Source organism: Mesoplodon bidens (genome assembly GCF_964165515.1).
Source record: "Mesoplodon bidens genome assembly, chromosome: X".
NCBI classification, from domain to species: Eukaryota; Metazoa; Chordata; class Mammalia; order Artiodactyla; family Ziphiidae; genus Mesoplodon; species Mesoplodon bidens.
Window position 1 is genome coordinate 141519083 of NC_138163.1, and position 18638 is coordinate 141537720.

The 18638-nt window shown below is 46.4% G+C and overlaps 1 protein-coding gene across 1 annotated transcript in view; it reads left to right on the plus strand.

Annotated features, from left to right (window-relative positions):
• LOC308608408 (polyprenol dehydrogenase-like) overlaps positions 1-18638 on the plus strand; it is a 188676-nt gene that overhangs the window by 144367 nt on the left and 25671 nt on the right. The window contains exon 5 of the mRNA XM_081221430.1: positions 12633-12840. Coding sequence (XP_081077556.1) covers positions 12633-12840 — 208 coding nt within the window. The remainder of the gene's footprint in view (positions 1-12632; positions 12841-18638) is intronic.

Sequence of the window (18638 nt, forward strand, 5' to 3'; positions counted from 1 at the left end):
CCTTTTCTCTGCAGATTTTAAACCCTGCATGCATGGCTCTCAGGAAGATAACACTTCTCTGGAAACCAGGACAGAGTTGCATTTGGACCTGGGGAGGCTTGCTGCTGGCCCCTCTTTTCACACCCTCTCTCTCCTTTCTGCAGAGAATCTCATCCACACGTTGGCTGACCTTCAGCCCAGATATAACTCCTTCATCCAGATCTTTCCTCTGAGCTCAGGACCTCTTGTTTCTGCTCAGTGCCCCAGAGGCACCTCAAGGCACCAGAACTGCTGTGGGATTCCTGAGCCCCTAAAGGACCCTGGCTCTTGGGAAAATCCGTTTCCTTACTGTTCCCAGCTTCACTGTCCAAATTCCTTAGCTCATGGCCCCTTCCTGCATCTTCAAAGCAAGCACCACAGCACCTTCACGTCGCCCTCTCCCTCCAACCTCTGTTTCTGTCCTCACACCACCTTCTCTGAGTCTGACCCCCTGCTTCCCTGCTATTAAGGACTGTGAAATTACACTGGGCTCACCCAGGGTCAGCGCCCCAGGTCAAGGTCCTTCATGTAATCATATCTGCAGACTCCCTTTTGCCAGGTCAGGTGGCATAGTCACAGGTTCCAGAGATTAAAACATTTTTGGGAATATTATTCTGTTCTCCACACGGGATCAGGACGTGGACATTTTGGGGACATTATTCTGTTCTCCACACGGGGATGAGGACGTGGACATTTTGGGGACATTATTCTGTTCTCCACACCCACCTTCTTGGTGATTCACACGCAGGAGCCCTTGACCTCATGCAAATCATTCTGTAGCCAAGGAGACACACATTAAACAAAGACTTACTCTGTGAAATGCCTGACCCTAGCAGATGTCTCTTACCGTGTGACACAGGGTCGTGTGAAGAGAAGACGGCATCGTTAGGTGTGATTACATTAAATTCCACGTCTGGAATTTCCCAGCCCGGACTCCGCCGAACGCCATTTCTGAGAGTCGGGAATGGGAGTCCAGTTATGACAGGACGGTTGGCTGAAATCACATGTGGCATTTGCTCCTGTCGTGTGGTGCCCTTTATCTTTCAAAATGTTGGCTGGGTTGGGCACATTGGTGGCTCTGGGGTGTTTTTTTTTTTTTTGCAGACTTAGGACGGTTTTTCTCGGAACCCCATCTGGGTCCCTGTAGGGAGGGGCCCGGTTCTGCAGGACTTGGAAGTAACAGCCTCTGTGGGTTCAGACAGAAACTTCCAGGAACGATGTGCCCTGGGGCGGAGCTTATACTGGTGCCCATAATGGATGCCCACGCCCCAGGGTGCTGGGCAGGACGGTTGTCAGATCCCTCAAAGAGAGGATCTCTCCTTTGCAGACCCTCTGTGTCTCTTGGAGATGCCACGGGAGCACAGAAGTGTTGGCACGAAGGGGCATGCCCCCTCTGGTACCCAGGATGGGTGGACGGCTCCAGGGATCAATGCCCCTTGGGCCAGGGGTTAGCCAGGAGGGTCCAGTCCAGACTGACAGTGGATTCATTACCAGCCCAGTGTGCCCAGCGCTCGGGGCAGATTTAGCTGATTTGGGGGAAGTGAAGGATTTTTTCATGCATCTCGTGGCTTGCTTTGTACATGAGGGTTTATCTTTGCTGTGTTCAAACGACACTTCTGAAGGGATGGATATTGGAGAGATTCTGAGTCAGCAGATGCCAATGGGCTTCCCAACTACAGGACTTCTCAGAGGGGAACCCTGTCAGTGGTACTGTTGGTGTCCAGGAGGGTCTGCAGAGTTTCTGAAAACGATATGCCTGGGACCCTCCTCTGGGATATTAACTCCCCCCCCCACCTTCCCCTGCCCCAAGGTGATTGGTTCAGAGGAGTTGCGTTAACAGGACAAACTCCTGCTCACCCATCAACTCTCATGGAAAACAGCCCCAGCTGTGTCCCACAGAGAAGACGTCCAAAGGCCACGTCTAGCTAGACTTCGTGCTTTGCATTTCTAAAATTTATTCCTAAAGAGAGCGATCAGGATTTTGCCAATGTTTGGTATTTCAGACGCAGAATATTTCTGCACTTGCTAGCAGGACATAAATAGAACCAGACCGCCTCTCTCTGGCTGTGGGGAGCTCAGAAGAGAAGCTGAGCATTTATCCAACCCAAGAACGATCTGCGTCCTGCCGAGCTGGTCAATATTTATCATTTATTCACATCAATATTGATTTACCTCGTTTTCCATCCCTGTGCCAGAACTCGGGTAGATTTGTAGCCAGCCCTCAGGACTTCTGCTTTAGCCTTGTAGGAGTTGTCCCCGTAACACGCACAGATATATTTCTCAAGATCAAGAATTACTAAAAATTGTGTTTTTCCCTCTAAATAAATATGTCCGTGGTAACCCTGAAAAATCACAAAGATGCTTGCCTGGCCAGATACGTAGGAACCCAGTGTTCGGTATAGTTCATTCGTTCATGAAATTCGTATCCTAAGTCAGCATGGGGAGCCAGGGACCAGGTACACTTAGAGCCAGTCCTCCCGGCAGTGGCCGCCATGGCCTTGGCACCGACAGGGTGGTCAAGAAAGCAGGGAGTCGGGGCCCAGTTCTCGGGGGAGGGGCGCAGATGCCCGAATACTTTCCTTATTTATGTGCTCGGCGTTTCCTCCGAGAAAGAGGTGACCGATGTGTCTCTTGGGAAACTGGTGACGCCCCGTGCGTGCCTTTACCCTTGGAGGGTTGGATGCGAATATGTGTGGACTACTCATCAGCGCCTTCTGTTTCTCTCCCGGGGTTTGTGTCTCCCCGAGGGAACCGTTTCCTGCCGTGTCGTGCTTTCTGGGGCGCTCCTCCTGTCTTTGGGAGCAGAAGGCGCTTGGATGCTCCTTTGCTGGTGGTGGAGCTCGCAGGGCTGTTGGACGTGATCGACCCGGATTCCATAAGTGCCCCAGGAGTACAGGAGGCTGCCCATCCCGTGTCCCTGTTCAAGGGGCTCCTTCTTTCAAAGCCCTTCCTGAGCATCCAGGAAGTGGGTCCAAAAATGCAGTGGTTTTTTCCTAATTACCCAAATGCTCCAGCATCACTTAATTCAGGAGCTCTTTTTTTTCTTTTTAATTTTTATTGGGGTACAGTTGATTTACAATGTTGTGTTCGTTTCAAGTGCATCCGTGATACATATACATATATCCACTCTTTTTTAGATTCTTTTCCCATATAGGCCATTATAGAGTATGAAGTTGAGTTCCCTGTGCTCTACAGTAGGTCCTCGTTGGTTATGCATTTTAAATATAGCAGTGTGTACAGGTCAATCCCAATCTCTCAATTCATCCCCCACCTTCCCCCCTTGGTAACTATAAGTTTCTTCTCTACATCTGTGTGTCTGTATCTGCTTTGCACATAAGGTCATATCTGCTGTTTTTCTAGATTCCACATATACGTGATATCATATGATATTTGTCTTTGTCTGACTGACTTCACTCAGTATGATAATCTCTAGGTCCAACCATGTTGCTGCAAATGGTATTATGTCATTCTTTTTTTTTATGGCTCAGTAATATTCCATTGTATATAGGTACCACATCTTGTTTATCCGTTCCTCTCTTGATGGACACATAGGTTGCTTCCATGTCTTGGCTATTGTAAACAGCACTGCTGTGAACATTGGGGTGCCTGTGTCTTTTCGAACCAGAGTTTTGTCCGGATATATGCCCAAGAGTGTGATTGCTGGATCAGACGGTAGCTCTATTTTTAGTTTTTAAGGAACCTCCATCCTGTTCTCCACAGTGGCTGCACCAACTTACATTCCCACCAACAGTGTAGGAGGGTTCCCTTTTCTCCACGCCCTCTCCAGCGTCTATTATGTATAGACTTTTTGATGATGGAGCAGTTTTATCCTCAGACTGTGAATGGGATGGGTTTTAGCCACTTTGCTCTGTAAGAGGGTGACATGTCCTCCCGTCTTTGCAATTTCTTTGAGTGCCCTCTGGTTTCACAGTGAGTCAGTGATAAATTCGTCTTCTTTTCAGAAGGGTTTTCTGGGTGGGAGGGAGATTTTGATGCACCCTCCCCGAGAAGATGCACGGTCCTCCCGCCTTACTTTGATGTCTTTTTGGAAATACTGCAACACAGGAGCTCTTAACAGAGTTGGGCATTTCCGATCCCCTGGCCCCAGGTGTCCTGGCTGTGCTTATAGCGGGTCCCCAGCGGGTATCTCTAGTGCGAATAGTTGCTCGTTGGGGAAGCATCCTCAGTGAGTGGTGGCATCTCTGCGGTGGCCATGGGGCGTGGGGCGGTCTGTCCTCTGTGGTGACAGGGAGATAACAGTATTGGAAACACAGGACGAGGGTGACCTGTGGACCTGTCCACATGCTGCTCTAGCCAGTGTTTTCCCCGTTGACTTAAGGATGATCTTGGACACACTCATGTGCTCTTTGAAGCTCGACATTTTCACTGGCCCAGGACGTGACTGTGTCCAGTACCCCTAAGCACTCAGCCCCAGCACCCGGGTCCGGCTGGGCTGACAAACACCTGGGTTCATTGCCACCCCCAGTCCTGCCTCAGATCACAGGCTTCCCTCCATCTACGGATTTTCCCTGAGACACAGGGACACCTCCTTTCCTGGTCGCGTTCTGCAGGTGGATTCAGAATCCTCGGCCCTTCCAGAACCTTCTATCCTTCCTCCCGAACATTCCTGCATTCCTCTGCTGACTGCCTTGGTTGCCCGCTTCCAGACGTCTTTACTTTTGCATTTTTAGTTCCACTGACGGTAAAGTCTCTGGATTCCAAAGTTGCAGCCGACCCCAGCTCTGGAGGTAGGTTTTGTGGTCAGCCCTGGACTGACGGTGGATTGTCTGCAACAGTTTTCTACGATGTTCCTCGTGTTCTGGACTTAAACCTTCATGTAGCCATTGGGCACCAGCTAGAATATACCCTTCCCTCATTCTCTCTCTCTGTGTGTGTCTTTATCTGTCTCTGTCTCTCTCTCTGTCTCTCTCATTCCCTGCCCCTCTCTTTTCCCCCGTAAGGCAAATAACTCTCTCTCATCCTCTCCTGATTAGGACACATATATTTTTTTCCCCTCTCTATAAGGAATAGCACATGGTTTATTTTTAAGTGAAAGACTTTATTTTGAATAATAATATACATATCATTCATGCCATTTACTTTTCACGGTGCGTCGCTATGTCTGGAAGTAGACAGGGAAAAAAATAAACGTTAGAAATACCTAAGCATGGAAATATACAGGCAGAGAAGACATTTGATACATCTCTATGAACAAGCATCATAGGCCAGTATCCATTAGAAAAGCATGAAAACCATGCAAAGAGTCTGCCCACATCCCAGCAGCCAAGTGCAAACAGTACACATTATAGTTTCTTGGATACAAAACGTATATATTTTCTTTGGAATGGAAACATCCTACAGACGAGTGGCTTGGCTTTTCTATGCAAGGCAAAAATTATCTATAGAAGTAAAAACAGTGGGGGAATTTCCTGGCAGTGCACTGGTTAAAACTCTGTGCTTTCACTGCTGGGGCTCAGGTTCGATACCTGGTCGGGGAGCTGAGATCCCACAAGCTGTGTGGCACAGCCAACAAATTAAAAAAAAACACAAGTACAAAGTGTAGAAGCCACCTGTGATGATGAGATATTCCAGGCCACAGACGTGTGTCTACTCCCCAATCAAATTCGTCCATCAACGAGCAGATTTTTTTTTTTGGCTGCACTGTGCAGCTTTGCGGGATTTTAGTGCAGGGATCGAACCCGTGGCCCCTGCAGTGGAAGCGTGGAGTCTCAACCACTGGCCCGCCAGGGAAGTCCCTAGCAGATATATATATTTTTTCTTTTGCGGTACGCCGGCCTCTCACTGCTGTGGCCTCTGCCGTTGCGGAGCACAGGCTCCGGACGCGCAGGCTCAGTGGCCATGGCTCATGGGCCCAGCCGCTCCGCGGCACGTGGGATCTTCCTGGACTGGGGCACGAACCCGTGTCCCCTGCATCGGCAGGCAGACTCTCAACCACTGCGCCACCAGGGAAGCCCAGCAGATATTTTTTATGGCTTCTTTTCCTATGTTTCAGTTCGCAGAGGCTGCCGTTTTCACGGATGGTCACCAACAAGGATGACCATTTGAAGCCCTGACGTGACATCATCCCTTTATCCATTTAAAAAAATACAAGTGTAGCGACGTGGGTGAACCGTTAAAATCTCTCCCTCAGCACCCGCCAGACGTTCAGTAAATATTGTTGCTGTTAGAACTGCTACCCAGGGAGCTGTCTAGGACATTTTGCTTTAAAAATGGAAACCAGGGACTTCCCAGGTGGTCCAGTGGTTAAGACTTCGCCTTCCAATACAGGGGCTGTGGGTTCGATGCCTGGTCGGCGAACTAAGATCCCACAGGCCTTGTGGCCAAAAAACCAAAACATAAAACAGAAGTCATATCGTGACAGATTCAATAAAAGACTTTTTAAAAAAATGGTCCACCTTAAAAAAAAAAAGAAAAGAAACCGGCGTGATTATTCTCAGCATCTCACTTTATCGTGGGCTTAGTCGTGGGCAGGGACCCCGGGAGTTTGGGGGTCCAGCCTCCATGGGGCTATAGTCCTCACACAGCTTCCCTGGTGGATGAACCCCAGGATGGGCTAGACGCTTCTGGAACACAGTGGGTGGGCAGCTGTATGCATGGCAGCGATGTCCTTGCTGTTGCTTTAAAAATATGTTTTCCCCAACGATGCTATTTCTGCCCAGACCTTGGTCAGATGACTGTGATGATTTCCCAACTCACCTTGAACTCGTGCTGTGCACGGAGCATCCTCACTGTTGCTCGGGGTCAGTGAGTTTCTGCTAGAATCTGTCAGCAGAGCTTGTATGCAACGACGATCCATGTTGGCATGTCCCCAGGGCTGCGTCGTTGCTGCACATGTCCTGTCTTGTACATTCTCGTTAGGAAATACGTAATTCGGAGTGGAGTGGATGGAATAGGTACAGCCTTAAGGAGATCGGGGAGGGGTTGCCCTCCAGCTCAGGTCACCACGAACCGGACCCTGGGCGCCCCAGCGAAAATGAACACGGATGAGTCCGGCTGTTCTGCCCCAGCGGGGTGAGATCCAGAGTTGGTGCAGCTGTACCGATGTCTGGCTGACCCGAGCCTCCTGGCTGTTTTCTCTGCTGTCGACGTCCAAGGAATCAAAGACCATCGTAAGGAGGTGACAACCAGCACCAGCTTCCTTTTACTGTATAATGTTACCCTCAACTCACCAGGCTGAAGCCCGGGAAGTCACCGTGGGTTAACACCCCCAGATTCAGGCCGTAATTCCTGCTGACCTCATATCCCCCTCAAATGCCCCTGCTCCGTGATGTGGGGCATTTTCCAATGGATTTTGACACTTGGAAGGGCATGTCTAGTGGCTGCCGGTTTGTCCCAGGAGATGGAGCTTTCTAGCCTGGACTTGACCGTTTTGGCGTGCACAGACCACTCCCCTACCTAGTGGCTCAAAATAACCGTCTCCTTTTTTATTTTCTATTTATATTTATTGAAGTACAGTGGATATACAATGTTATATAAGGTACAGGTATACAATATAGCGATTCACAATTTTTAAACATTATACTCCATTTGTAGGTATTATAAAATATTGGCTATGTTCCCTGTGCTGTACGTATATCCTTCTAGCTTATTTATTTTATGCAAATAGTTTGTTCCTCTTTACTCCCCCTCCCCTGTCTAGTCCCTCCCCGCTTCCCTCTCCCCACTGGGAACCGTTAGTTTGTTCTCTACATCTGTGAGTCGGCTTCGTTTTTGTTATATTCACTAGTTTGTTGTATTTTTTAGATTCCACATATAACTGATACCCTATAGTATTTGTCTTTGTCTGGCTTATTTCACGAAGTATAATAATCTCTAGGTCCATCCACGTTGCTGCAAATGGCATTATTTCATTGTTTTTTTATGGCTGAGTTGTATTCCATTCTATGTTTGTACCACATCTTCTTTATCCATTCCTCTGTCTTTGGACACTTAGGTGGCTCCCAAGTCTTGGCTATTGTAAACAGTGCTTCTCTCAAAATAACTATTTTGCTTGCATTTTGGGCAGTCATCACTCTGGTCCTCCCATGGGGTTGCACCTGGGTCGCTGTTGTCTGACGGGTCAACCAGGGCCAGATGTCCAGGGTGGGTTTCTCCTGTGGCAGGAAACTGGTCCTGCCCGTTGCCTGGCCTCAGCTGAGCTGGTCGACCAGGTCCCCACGTGTGGTCTCCTCACCAAAATAGTGAGGAGACCTTAGAATTGCCAGCCTTCTCTAGTGAATCTGGCTGTGCCCAGAAAGACAGAATTCTGAAAGCCGGAAGCTCCGGGGTCTTTCTGAGCATGCCCTTGGACGTTGTACGACATTGTCACTGCCACCGCATTCGACTCATGACAGCAAAGTTCATGAGGCTGCCAGGATTTGAGGGATGCGATACAGACTCCGTCTCCCGAGGAAACGGGTGTCAAACGAATGTGCAGGCTGGTTGTCCGGCTGCTTGGAGGCCGCTGTCCCTTTCAACCAGCCTCACATCAGCCAAGTGCCCTGGAGGCACGGGTCCATCCTGCGCTGAGGGCTGCCTGCACTGCAGGCACTGACAGAGCTCATTGACCCAGCTTCGTCCTACTAACTTAGGCAATCAAGGAGACGCATCACCAGGGAAGTGTGTGCGTTTTCTCTAAATGCCAGACCTTTTGTCCACTTGACAACCAAAAAGCCAGTGTTTCTTCTGGATGACTTCTGAAGGGCACCCTGACATGCGCTTCAGAAACATTCTTCAAATTTAAAAAAAGGTTTAATTTATTTTGGCCGTGCTACATGGCATGTGGGATCTTAGTTTCCCAACCAGGGATCGAACCCACGTCCCCTGCATTGGAAGGTGGATTCTTTACTGCTGGACCGCCAGGGAAGTCGAGAAACATTTTTTTTTATACCTTACTTTTTATTGACTACAAGACAACATTTTAGAATATTTTTGAGCCTAATATCATATAATCTCAACAAATTCATTTGACTGTGAAAATCGTAACAAAGTATCTCATCTCAGAATGACACAAGTTTAGAGACCAGACATGCTGGGGAATATAGGTCTGTAGCTGAGGAAACCTATTTTTGGTTACACAGTGGTCCTGGGAAAAAAGAGAATCATAGGGTTTAGAGTTAAAATAATGGATTTTAATTCTGTAGTAACCTAAATGGGAAAAGAATTTGAAAAAGAATAGATACGCATATATGTATCACTGAATCACTTTGCTGTGCACCTGAAAACTAACACAACATTGTTAATCAACTGTACCCCAATATAAAAGTTAAAAATAAAATCATCCTTTGACCTAAAAAAAAAAAAAAGGATTTTTAGTTCTAATTCTATAATTTACTGGCTGTGTGAACTTTGCCAAGCCACTTGACTTCTTCTTTATGTTGTTTTAATGGAAAAGCATTTTATTTTAAATACAGCTGTGTGAACCTGTCAGTCCCAAACTCCCCATCTGTTTTGTTCATCGAATTTTAGTGGCTGTAGGTATATTTGAACACACACTCCGTGGAGCGCCTGAGACACGTGTAGCTCATTTTTCTCGTGTCTGTGGCCTCCGTCCACGCGGTGCCATACTCATGATGTTAGGCAGTCATCAGCGCAGGGGATAAAGTTTCAACATCCCGGAGGTTTTTGGGGAGAGCTGGGTGTGGAGGGAAGAGGCAGGTGTGGCCAGGATGCGTGTGAGGGTGAGACGCCACACACCTGACCTCCCCGTCTTCTCGTTTCTGCGTCTGGAGCCCCACGTTCCGTCACGGTTCCTCTTCCATCCTTGTCTGTGGAAGCTGCCATCAACCTGCAGCCTCCTGACAGCTTTGTTTTTTAAAAATATTACCCCCTTGCAACACGCAGAGCACTTGGCTGGCTCTGTGAAAGCCAGAGCCTGAATCAGATGTTTTCTTTGCCTCAGGAACCTCAGAACCTGCAGTGGGGATGTATGGGGTCGTGAAACCCAGGGTGGATCCTACCTGGGTCCTGAGTGTGGAGAGACATGCAGTGTGGCCTGTGTGGCCCGGGAGGGGCCTTGCAGTGCAGCTGGGAAAACTGTCCACAGATACAGTTACTCAGACACGAACGCATGTATGCAGAATGACATGTAGAAATGCCTACACAGGCACATACAAATATATATATATATACACACACATATACAAATATAAAATATATACATATAGAAATACACATCCATATAAAATACACATCAACAAACACATACACATATACAAATGTATATTCAGAGAATTACAAACAGAATTGTATATACCTGCAAATGCAAATATACGTACATTATACAAATACAAAATATATACATGTAGAAATACACATCTGTATAAAATACACATACATCAACAAACACACATATACAAATGCATATGTGGAGAATTACATGTAGAAATGCCATATAAAATACACATACATCAACAAACACACATATACAAATGCATATGTGGAGAATTACATGTAGAAATGCATACACAGGCACATACATATATATATATACACACACACACAAATATACAAATACAAAATATATACATATAGAAATACACATCGATATAAAATACACATCAACAAACATGTATACAAATGCATATACAGAGAATTACATATAAAATTGCATACACAGACACATACAAATATATATATGTACGTATATACAACTACATAGATATGGAAATACACATCCATATAAAATACACATCAACAAACACATATACAAATGCATATATGGAGAATTACATGTAGAAATGCATACACAGGCACATACAAATATATATGTATACATATACGAATACATCTATATGAAATACACACACATCAACAAACACATACACATATACAAATGCATATACAGGGAATTACATATAGAAATGCATATAGAGCCACATACAAATGTACATATACATATGCAAATACAAATATGTCTATACATCCATGTAAACAAACATCAATACAAACATAAACATATACACATATGCAAATGCATATACCCAGAGAAGTGTATACACATGCAAGTACAAACACATGTACATACACGTGCAAAAATATATATGTATATGTGCACAGAAATCATACACATATGCAAAACAACTTGCAAATGCAAATATATATGCAAATACAAAAGCCTATGTGGACGAATATACAACTGGAAATAGACGTATGCATGCATTACACATAAACACGTGCAAACGCATAGTTGACTCTGAACACTTACACATAGGCAAATAACTCTGCTCATATACTTACAAATACATACACATATACACATGCATATGCATGTGTTATATGCAAATGCAGGCATTCATGCAAGTACATATACACATGCATCTGCAATGCAAATTCATAGACATGCATATACCATATATGCAAAAGAAAACGCATGTATAAGTTGATAGGCATTTATAAACACATGTGCATGCAAATACACAAACGCATAAACATGTATGTGTATAAATGTGTGCATGTGCACATGTGTGCAAATACATATAAATACATACATGATACACATGTATGTGGACATACACAAATGCATCTAGAATAAGCATACGAATACACAGGAGTACATGCACGAATAAAATGCACACACACACACCTAGAGACACACACACACCTAGACACACACATAGACAAACACACGTGCAAGCCCGCTGGCTGCTCTAGGAGATGGAACTATATGGGCTGGGCATGTGTTCTGCACATCACCTGTGTCCTGGCCTCTGTGAGAGGGACTTAGGGACAGGGATTTAGAGGACCTTTGCCCCCCACCGGAGGGCAGGCCTGGGTGTCCCAAACTGACGGGTAGAACGCACAGAGCCCCAAGCCATGCTTCACAAATGTGTTTATGGACCAATGGCTGACCGGCCGGCTGGGGCCTGCCGTGGGGACGTTCCCCAAAGGGCGCCTGAGGGATGAATTCACTTCTGGGGTTCACCCGAATGAGGGGCTGCCGTGGCAACATGAGTTTGGGGATCAGGGCTCTGTCTACCCGCCTGTGGACCATAGGACAGCGTCACCCCCTGGTGTCCCAGCTGTGCTGCCCACGCCTCAGACCAGGCCCCTGGCATCTGCGGATGGCTGTTCCCATCCAGAAGAGTGACCGGCCCGGGGGACACTGTTGGATGTCTCAGGACAGTCCCACTTCCTGGGGGGTCCTGCTGTTTTGTCCTCATTTACAAGCTCGGGCCATCGACGGGCAGAGATTGAGAACAGGAAGGGGTCTTGTTGGTCTTTTGGCATCTTCCCCACCGTGTACAGAACAGGAAACTGAGGCAGGAAGGTGGGGCAGCAACCAGGACAAGAGCCACCCTCCTGGCGCTGGGCAGCTACCCCATCCACCTGGGGGGCAGCGCCGCCATCCTGTCCTCCCTCCTCCTATCCCATCCCATCCCATCCTCACCCCCACCTCATCCCATGCAGCCTCATCCCATCTCCTTCCATCCTCATCCCCTCCCCGTCCCCATCCCGCCTTATCCCATCTCCTTCCATCCTCATCCCCTCCCCGTCCCCATCCCGCCTTATCCCAACTCCTTCCATCCTCATCCCCTCCCCTCCCTCCCCCTCCCCCTCCCGCCTCATCCCATCTCCTCCAGTCTCACTGTCCCTGAACCCTCCTCTGTCCCCAGCTGGTGTAATGATGGTGCCGCAGGGGACCACTGAGGACGGCTTTGAGGAGCACTTTGGTGTGAACTACCTGGGGCACTTCCTGCTGACCAACCTCCTCCTGGACACCCTGCGGGAGTCGGGCGCCCCCGGCCACAGCGCGAGGGTGGTGACTGTGTCCTCGGCCACACACTACATCGGGGAACTGAACTTGGACGACCTTCAGAGCAGGTGGGTGCCAGTCGCCAGGGGTCTCGGGTGCTGCCAGGATGGTCAGGGTGACTCGTCACCACGACGCACTGGGCAGCGTGCTCGTCCCAGGTGATGGCGGTGCACACCCCCAAACGTTTGTCACTCAACCTGTCTCGAGGTGAAAGCTGTGTTGACTAACACAGGCAGACCTGGGAGATGCTGCGGGTTTGCTTCCAGACCACAGCAATGAAGCAAATATTGCAGTAAAGCAAGTCGCACAAATTTTTTTGCTTCCGAGTGCATCTAAAAGTGATGCTTACACTAGACTGTAGTCTAGTAAGTGGGCAATAGCATCATGTCTATAAAAACAATGTACACACCTTCATTAAAAAATACTTTATTGCTAAAAAATGCTCACCATCCTCTGAGCCTAGAGTTAGACATAATCTTTTTGCAGTAGTAACATCAAAGATCCCTCATCAGAGATCACTGTAACAAATACAATAATAATGGAGAAGTTTAAAATACTGCAAGAATGACCAAAATGTGACGCAGAGACACAAAGCGAGCAAATGATGTTGGAAAAACGGTGTCAGTAGACTTACTCAACGCGGGGCAGCCCCAGACTTTCAATGTGTAAAAAAATGCAATATTGGTGGGGGCTTCCCTGGTGGCGCAGTGGTTGAGAGTCCGCCTGCCGATGCAGGGGACACGGGTTCGTGCCTCGGTCCGGGAGGATCCCACATGCCGCGGAGCTGCTGGGCCCGTGAGCCATGGTCGCTGAGCCTGCGCATCCGGAGCCTGTGCTCCGCAACGGGAGAGGCCACAACAGTGAGAGGCCTGCGTACCGCAAAAAAAAAAAAAAAAAAAAAAAAAAAAAAAGCAGTATTGGTGAAGCACAGTAAAATGAGGTCTACCTGTATTCATAGTTGTTTGCTAACTGGCACCCACACATCCATATCAGTCTATTTATATTTATGCTTTGAGGTAAATCCTATTATTATCCTCATTTTACACTTGAGGAAACTGAGAAGCATATATTTAAAAAAATTTATTTAATTGCAGTATAGTTGATTTCCAATGTTGTGTGCATTTCTGGTGTACAGCAAAGTGATTCCGTTATACATATATATATATATACGTTTTTTTCCGCATTCTTTTCCATGATGGTTGATCCCAGGATATTGAGTAGAGTTCCCTGTGCTCTGCAGTAGGACCTTGTTGTTTATCCATCCTAAATGTAACAGTTTGTACCTGCTAATCCCAAAGTCTCAGTCCATCCCTCCCCCTCCCCCTCCCCATTGGCGACCACAAGTCTGTTCTCTGTGGCTGTGAGTCTGTTTCTGTTTGGTAGATAAGTTCCTGTGTGTCATATTTTAGATTCCACATATAAGTGCTATCCTATGCTATTTGTCTGTCTCAGACGTCTGGTCTCCAGGACTGGGGGAGGATGAAGTCCTGTTGCTTTCAGCCCCCAGTTTGTGGGTCACCTGTGCTGGGGCTGTAGGAGACCTTCAGGGTGTGGGGGTTTCGTAGAGGACCAGCCCCGTGGCCTCTGAGCCGGGCCAGGATGGGTATCACGGACGCTCTGGGGTCCTGATGGAGTTAACGGACTGACTTCATTCGCTGCCGTTACTGAGTTTTCCCCGTTTATTTCTCAGCACGTAGGTGTGCGTAGCCCTTTAGCCAACCCGGTGCTTTCCGCACGGGGCGTGCAGAGCAAGGAAGGAAATGAAAAGGACCCTGAGCCTGGAGAGATTCTGATGTCCCCTCAAGCACTCACACAGCAATGTGGTTGCTTCTCCCCCGGGACTCAACACCCTGTGTTTTAACTCCTGGGGTCCAGTCGTCCCTCAAAGAGGTGTCTTTGGGGCTTCCCTGGTGGCGCAGTGGTTGAGAGTCCACCTGTCGATGCAGGGGACATGGGTTCGTGTCCCGGTCCGGGAGGATCCCACATGCCGCGGAGCGGCTGGGCCCGTGAGCCATGGCTGCTGAGCCTGAGCATCCGGAGCCTGTGCTCCGCAACGGGAGAGGCCACACAGTGAGAGGCCCACGTACCGCAAAAAAAACAAACAAACAAAAAACAGCATCGTGACAAGGGGACCCGTGTACAGGGTGGGGTGCTCCTTTCAGGAATATTCTAGTCTTTTTCTCCTTTGAATACGGGTGTAGAAATATGCAAGAGAGAACGCAGATGTGTGCACCCGTAGCTTCCTTTTTCTAAAATGAAGCTTTTTATGGCATTGCACAAAACTCTGACATTTGCAGAGAAGTCATCTCATGGCCCGCAGGAGTGAGTGTGTCAGGAAGTGGTGATAACTGCCCTCCTGTATTTGTTTACATTTTCCTGTGTCAGATCACATTATAAGGCATCTCGTTGTATCATTTTTTTTCCCTAAACGGTTGTCCAAAGGGGATGAAACCGTTTAGGACCATTGTTTTCAAGGTGGGGTCCCCAGAGCAGCAGCATCTGTATCACCTGAGAAGTGATGGATGATACAGGTAGATGCTCAGACCATACAGCCCCCACCTGTGAAATCAAAACTTGGAGGGTGGGAAAATAATCTGAAAAAATATATGTACATATACACACACATATATATACACACATATATATAACTGAATCACTTTGTAGTACACCTGAAACTACCACAACACTGTAAATCTTACTATGTATAAAATAGATAACTAAGGAGAACCTGCTGTATAGCACAGGGAACTCTACTCACTGCTCTGAGGTGACCTGAATGGGAAGGGAATCCAAAAAAGATGGGATATAGGTGTACGTAGAGCTGATGCACTTTGCTGTACAGCAGAAACTAACACAACACTGTAAAGCAACTCTACTGCAATGAAAATTGTTTTAAAAAAAAATAAAAAGGTATTTCCTAGCAACCTGTCCCCTCCAAGTAAATTTTATATATACCTTATAGTGTATATTCTACTTCAGACCATGCCACGTATAGCCTTTTAATTCTATAATAAACATACAGAAAATTACCTTTAAAAAAACCAAAAGAGCCCAACTCACTCTTGTTCTATTTTAAAGGCTGGACAATAGACTGTTAAAATGTTAAAACTGTGTTAAAAACAAAACAAAACAACTCAGGGTGTGCGGCCAGGCATTGGAAATTTTAACACGTCCTCTGAGGGGCCCTTAATGCATGCTGACATTTGAGAACCACTTGGGTTGAAAACATGCTGCCTTTCGGGGTAAAAAAAAAAAAAAAGAATTCTTGGCTTGCACCTGATGTAAACACCACTGGTGATGATGGTTAATTGACAAGATTGATTTGCTGGCTTGCATAAGGAGCGTACTTGTCAAGCATAAATCACTTGTAAAAGCATAAAGTGTTCCAAACCCAGGTGGGTTGTTACACACGAGAGGGCTTGTCACCTCTGCCCGGCTGCACTCAGTCCCTCCTCCTACAGAAGAAATTCTAATGGAAGAGGTGAGCAGAATCTCTGGAAAATTGTAGTCAATGAACAAGACTCATGATGTAGTGGATAGCTTTGTTTAAAAAAAAAAAAAGTTATATTTAGTGGGAAGAGGGTGAAAAAGCTATATACTATTTAAGTAAAAAAATTATATATCTAATATATTTAATACTTGTATATCTATAATATTTAATTATATATAATATGTAAATGATATAAAATATTGCAATATTTATGTAATTATGCAATTATAATTATATGTTTATAGTTATAATTTACCTATATATGAGAGGGAGAGAGAGACTGACTTTAAAGGTATCAACTGTGCACAAAGCTCTGTTACATCTTTTTTTAAAAATTGCCACACAATATTATATAATATATAAGTTACAGGTGTACAACAGAGTGATTGACAATTTTTTAAGATTCTATTCCATTTACAGTTATTATAAAATATTGGCTATATTCCCTGTGCTGTACAGTATATCCTTGTAGCTTATTTTATTTTATTTTTTAAATAATTTTTTTTGGCCGCACCATGTGGCTTGCGGGATCTTAGTTCCCTGACCAGGGATCATACCCAGACCACGGCAATGAAAGTGCCAAGTCCTAACCACTGGACTGCCAATTTCCCAGTAACTTTTGCTTTTGTAAAACAATGGTTACTCTATGAGTTTCCTGGGGCGGCCATGACAAAGTACCAGAAATCTGGGTACCTTAGAACAATGGAAAGTTATTGTGTCACAGACCTGGAGACTGGAAGTCCACAATCAAGGTTGGCTGGTTAGGCAGGGTGGGTCCCTCGTGGAGGCCCTAGGAGGAACCCACCCAGGCTCAGTCTCTTCCAGGCTTCTCTCCAGCTTCTGGAGTTTGCTTTATGGCACGAGTCATACTGGATTGTAGCCCACCCAAACAACTTCATTTTAACTTGATCACCTCTGTAAAGACCCTATTTCCAAGGAAGGTCCTATTCTGAGGTCCTGGGGGTTAGGACTCCAGCATAACCTCTTCTGTTATGGGAAGAGGGGGGAAACAGTTCAGCCCACAGCACGCACCATTGGTCCATCCCCAGTAGATAGATCCTTAACCTTTTAAGGCTCACGTTATTTCAGCCTGACCTTGCTTTGGAGACACAATAATCATGGACACGTTATAGGCACGGCACTGTCTTTTGAAAATAGCTGTCTTGGTTTGAGTTTCCCAAACTTATTTAACTTTGGGGCCGTTTTTCACTATTTTATTCACAAGTACCTCTTCACATCCTATATCGTTGGTTGTGGCACCTCTGTGGTGAGATGTCATGTTATAAATATGCTGTCCTGCACTGATGTGGTTTTCACTAAACATTTAGCATGTTCAGTGTGTGTGTGTGTGTGTGTGTGTGTGTGTGTGTGTGTCCTGGGACCCTTACAGGCAGCCGGCACCCTTGCCATGCTTCTGTGACCAACTCTAGCAGGTGTTTGGATGAGGCTGGAATTCACAGGTGGCCCTGCCACATCCCGGGCTGTGTCTGCCGACTTCTCTTCGTGGAAGGACAGAGACTCCTGTTAGCTCACGATATTTTCAGAGGTCCTGGTGGGTGGCCTCTCTTTCCATCTTCCTCTGTCATGTTAAACCTAGGACACCAAGGCAGAATGCAAGGCAGTTCTTCGTCTTGTCCAGGGAAAACTTCAGTTTGGAGCTCAGGGATTATTTACTTACCGACGTACTGGATGTGGGTCCTCCTTGCAGACTGATCGTTTTCAGGCTTGACCAGCATCCAAAACGCGCCAGTTGGAAACTAGGTTATGGGTAGTACGTGGAGTTTCCATAATTGTGTTTGCCATGTGCTGAGGTGTTACTGTCTCCGAATTGAACTTTTAAGGGAAGCAAATGGGACTTACTCATATGAAGTCAACATCACAGAGTCAGTTGTCTTACTGGAGTGGGACGGAGCCATCACACACACACACATACGGCACGGTGTCCATCAAGATAATCAGTGAAGAGCTCCTTTCTTAAAATAAACTGTCCAGGCCGGTTGGTTTTTTCTGATCTCCAACGGCAAGAGGGGAATAATGTTTTCTATAATACGCTGAAAACACAGACCTCAGATACCCTTAATCATATCCACATTCAGGGTCATGTGTGTTTCACTGAGGTTTTCCTTCAACACGAAAGCTCAGTGAATTAATGGTTTTCAAGATACTGTCTTATAAATCCTGTAGTCATAGGCATGATTTCTCATGGGATTGAGGGAGTTCAGGAAACGGACTCCTCGTGAGACACTTAAAATAATGCAAAATGGTTTTCTAGGACAGGTGGGCGATAGTTTGCTTGTGGGCAGTAGAGAGCAGTGCCCAGAAGGAACCTTGACCACTGGTGTGGAAGTAGTTAAAAAATCAATGGCGCTGAGTAGA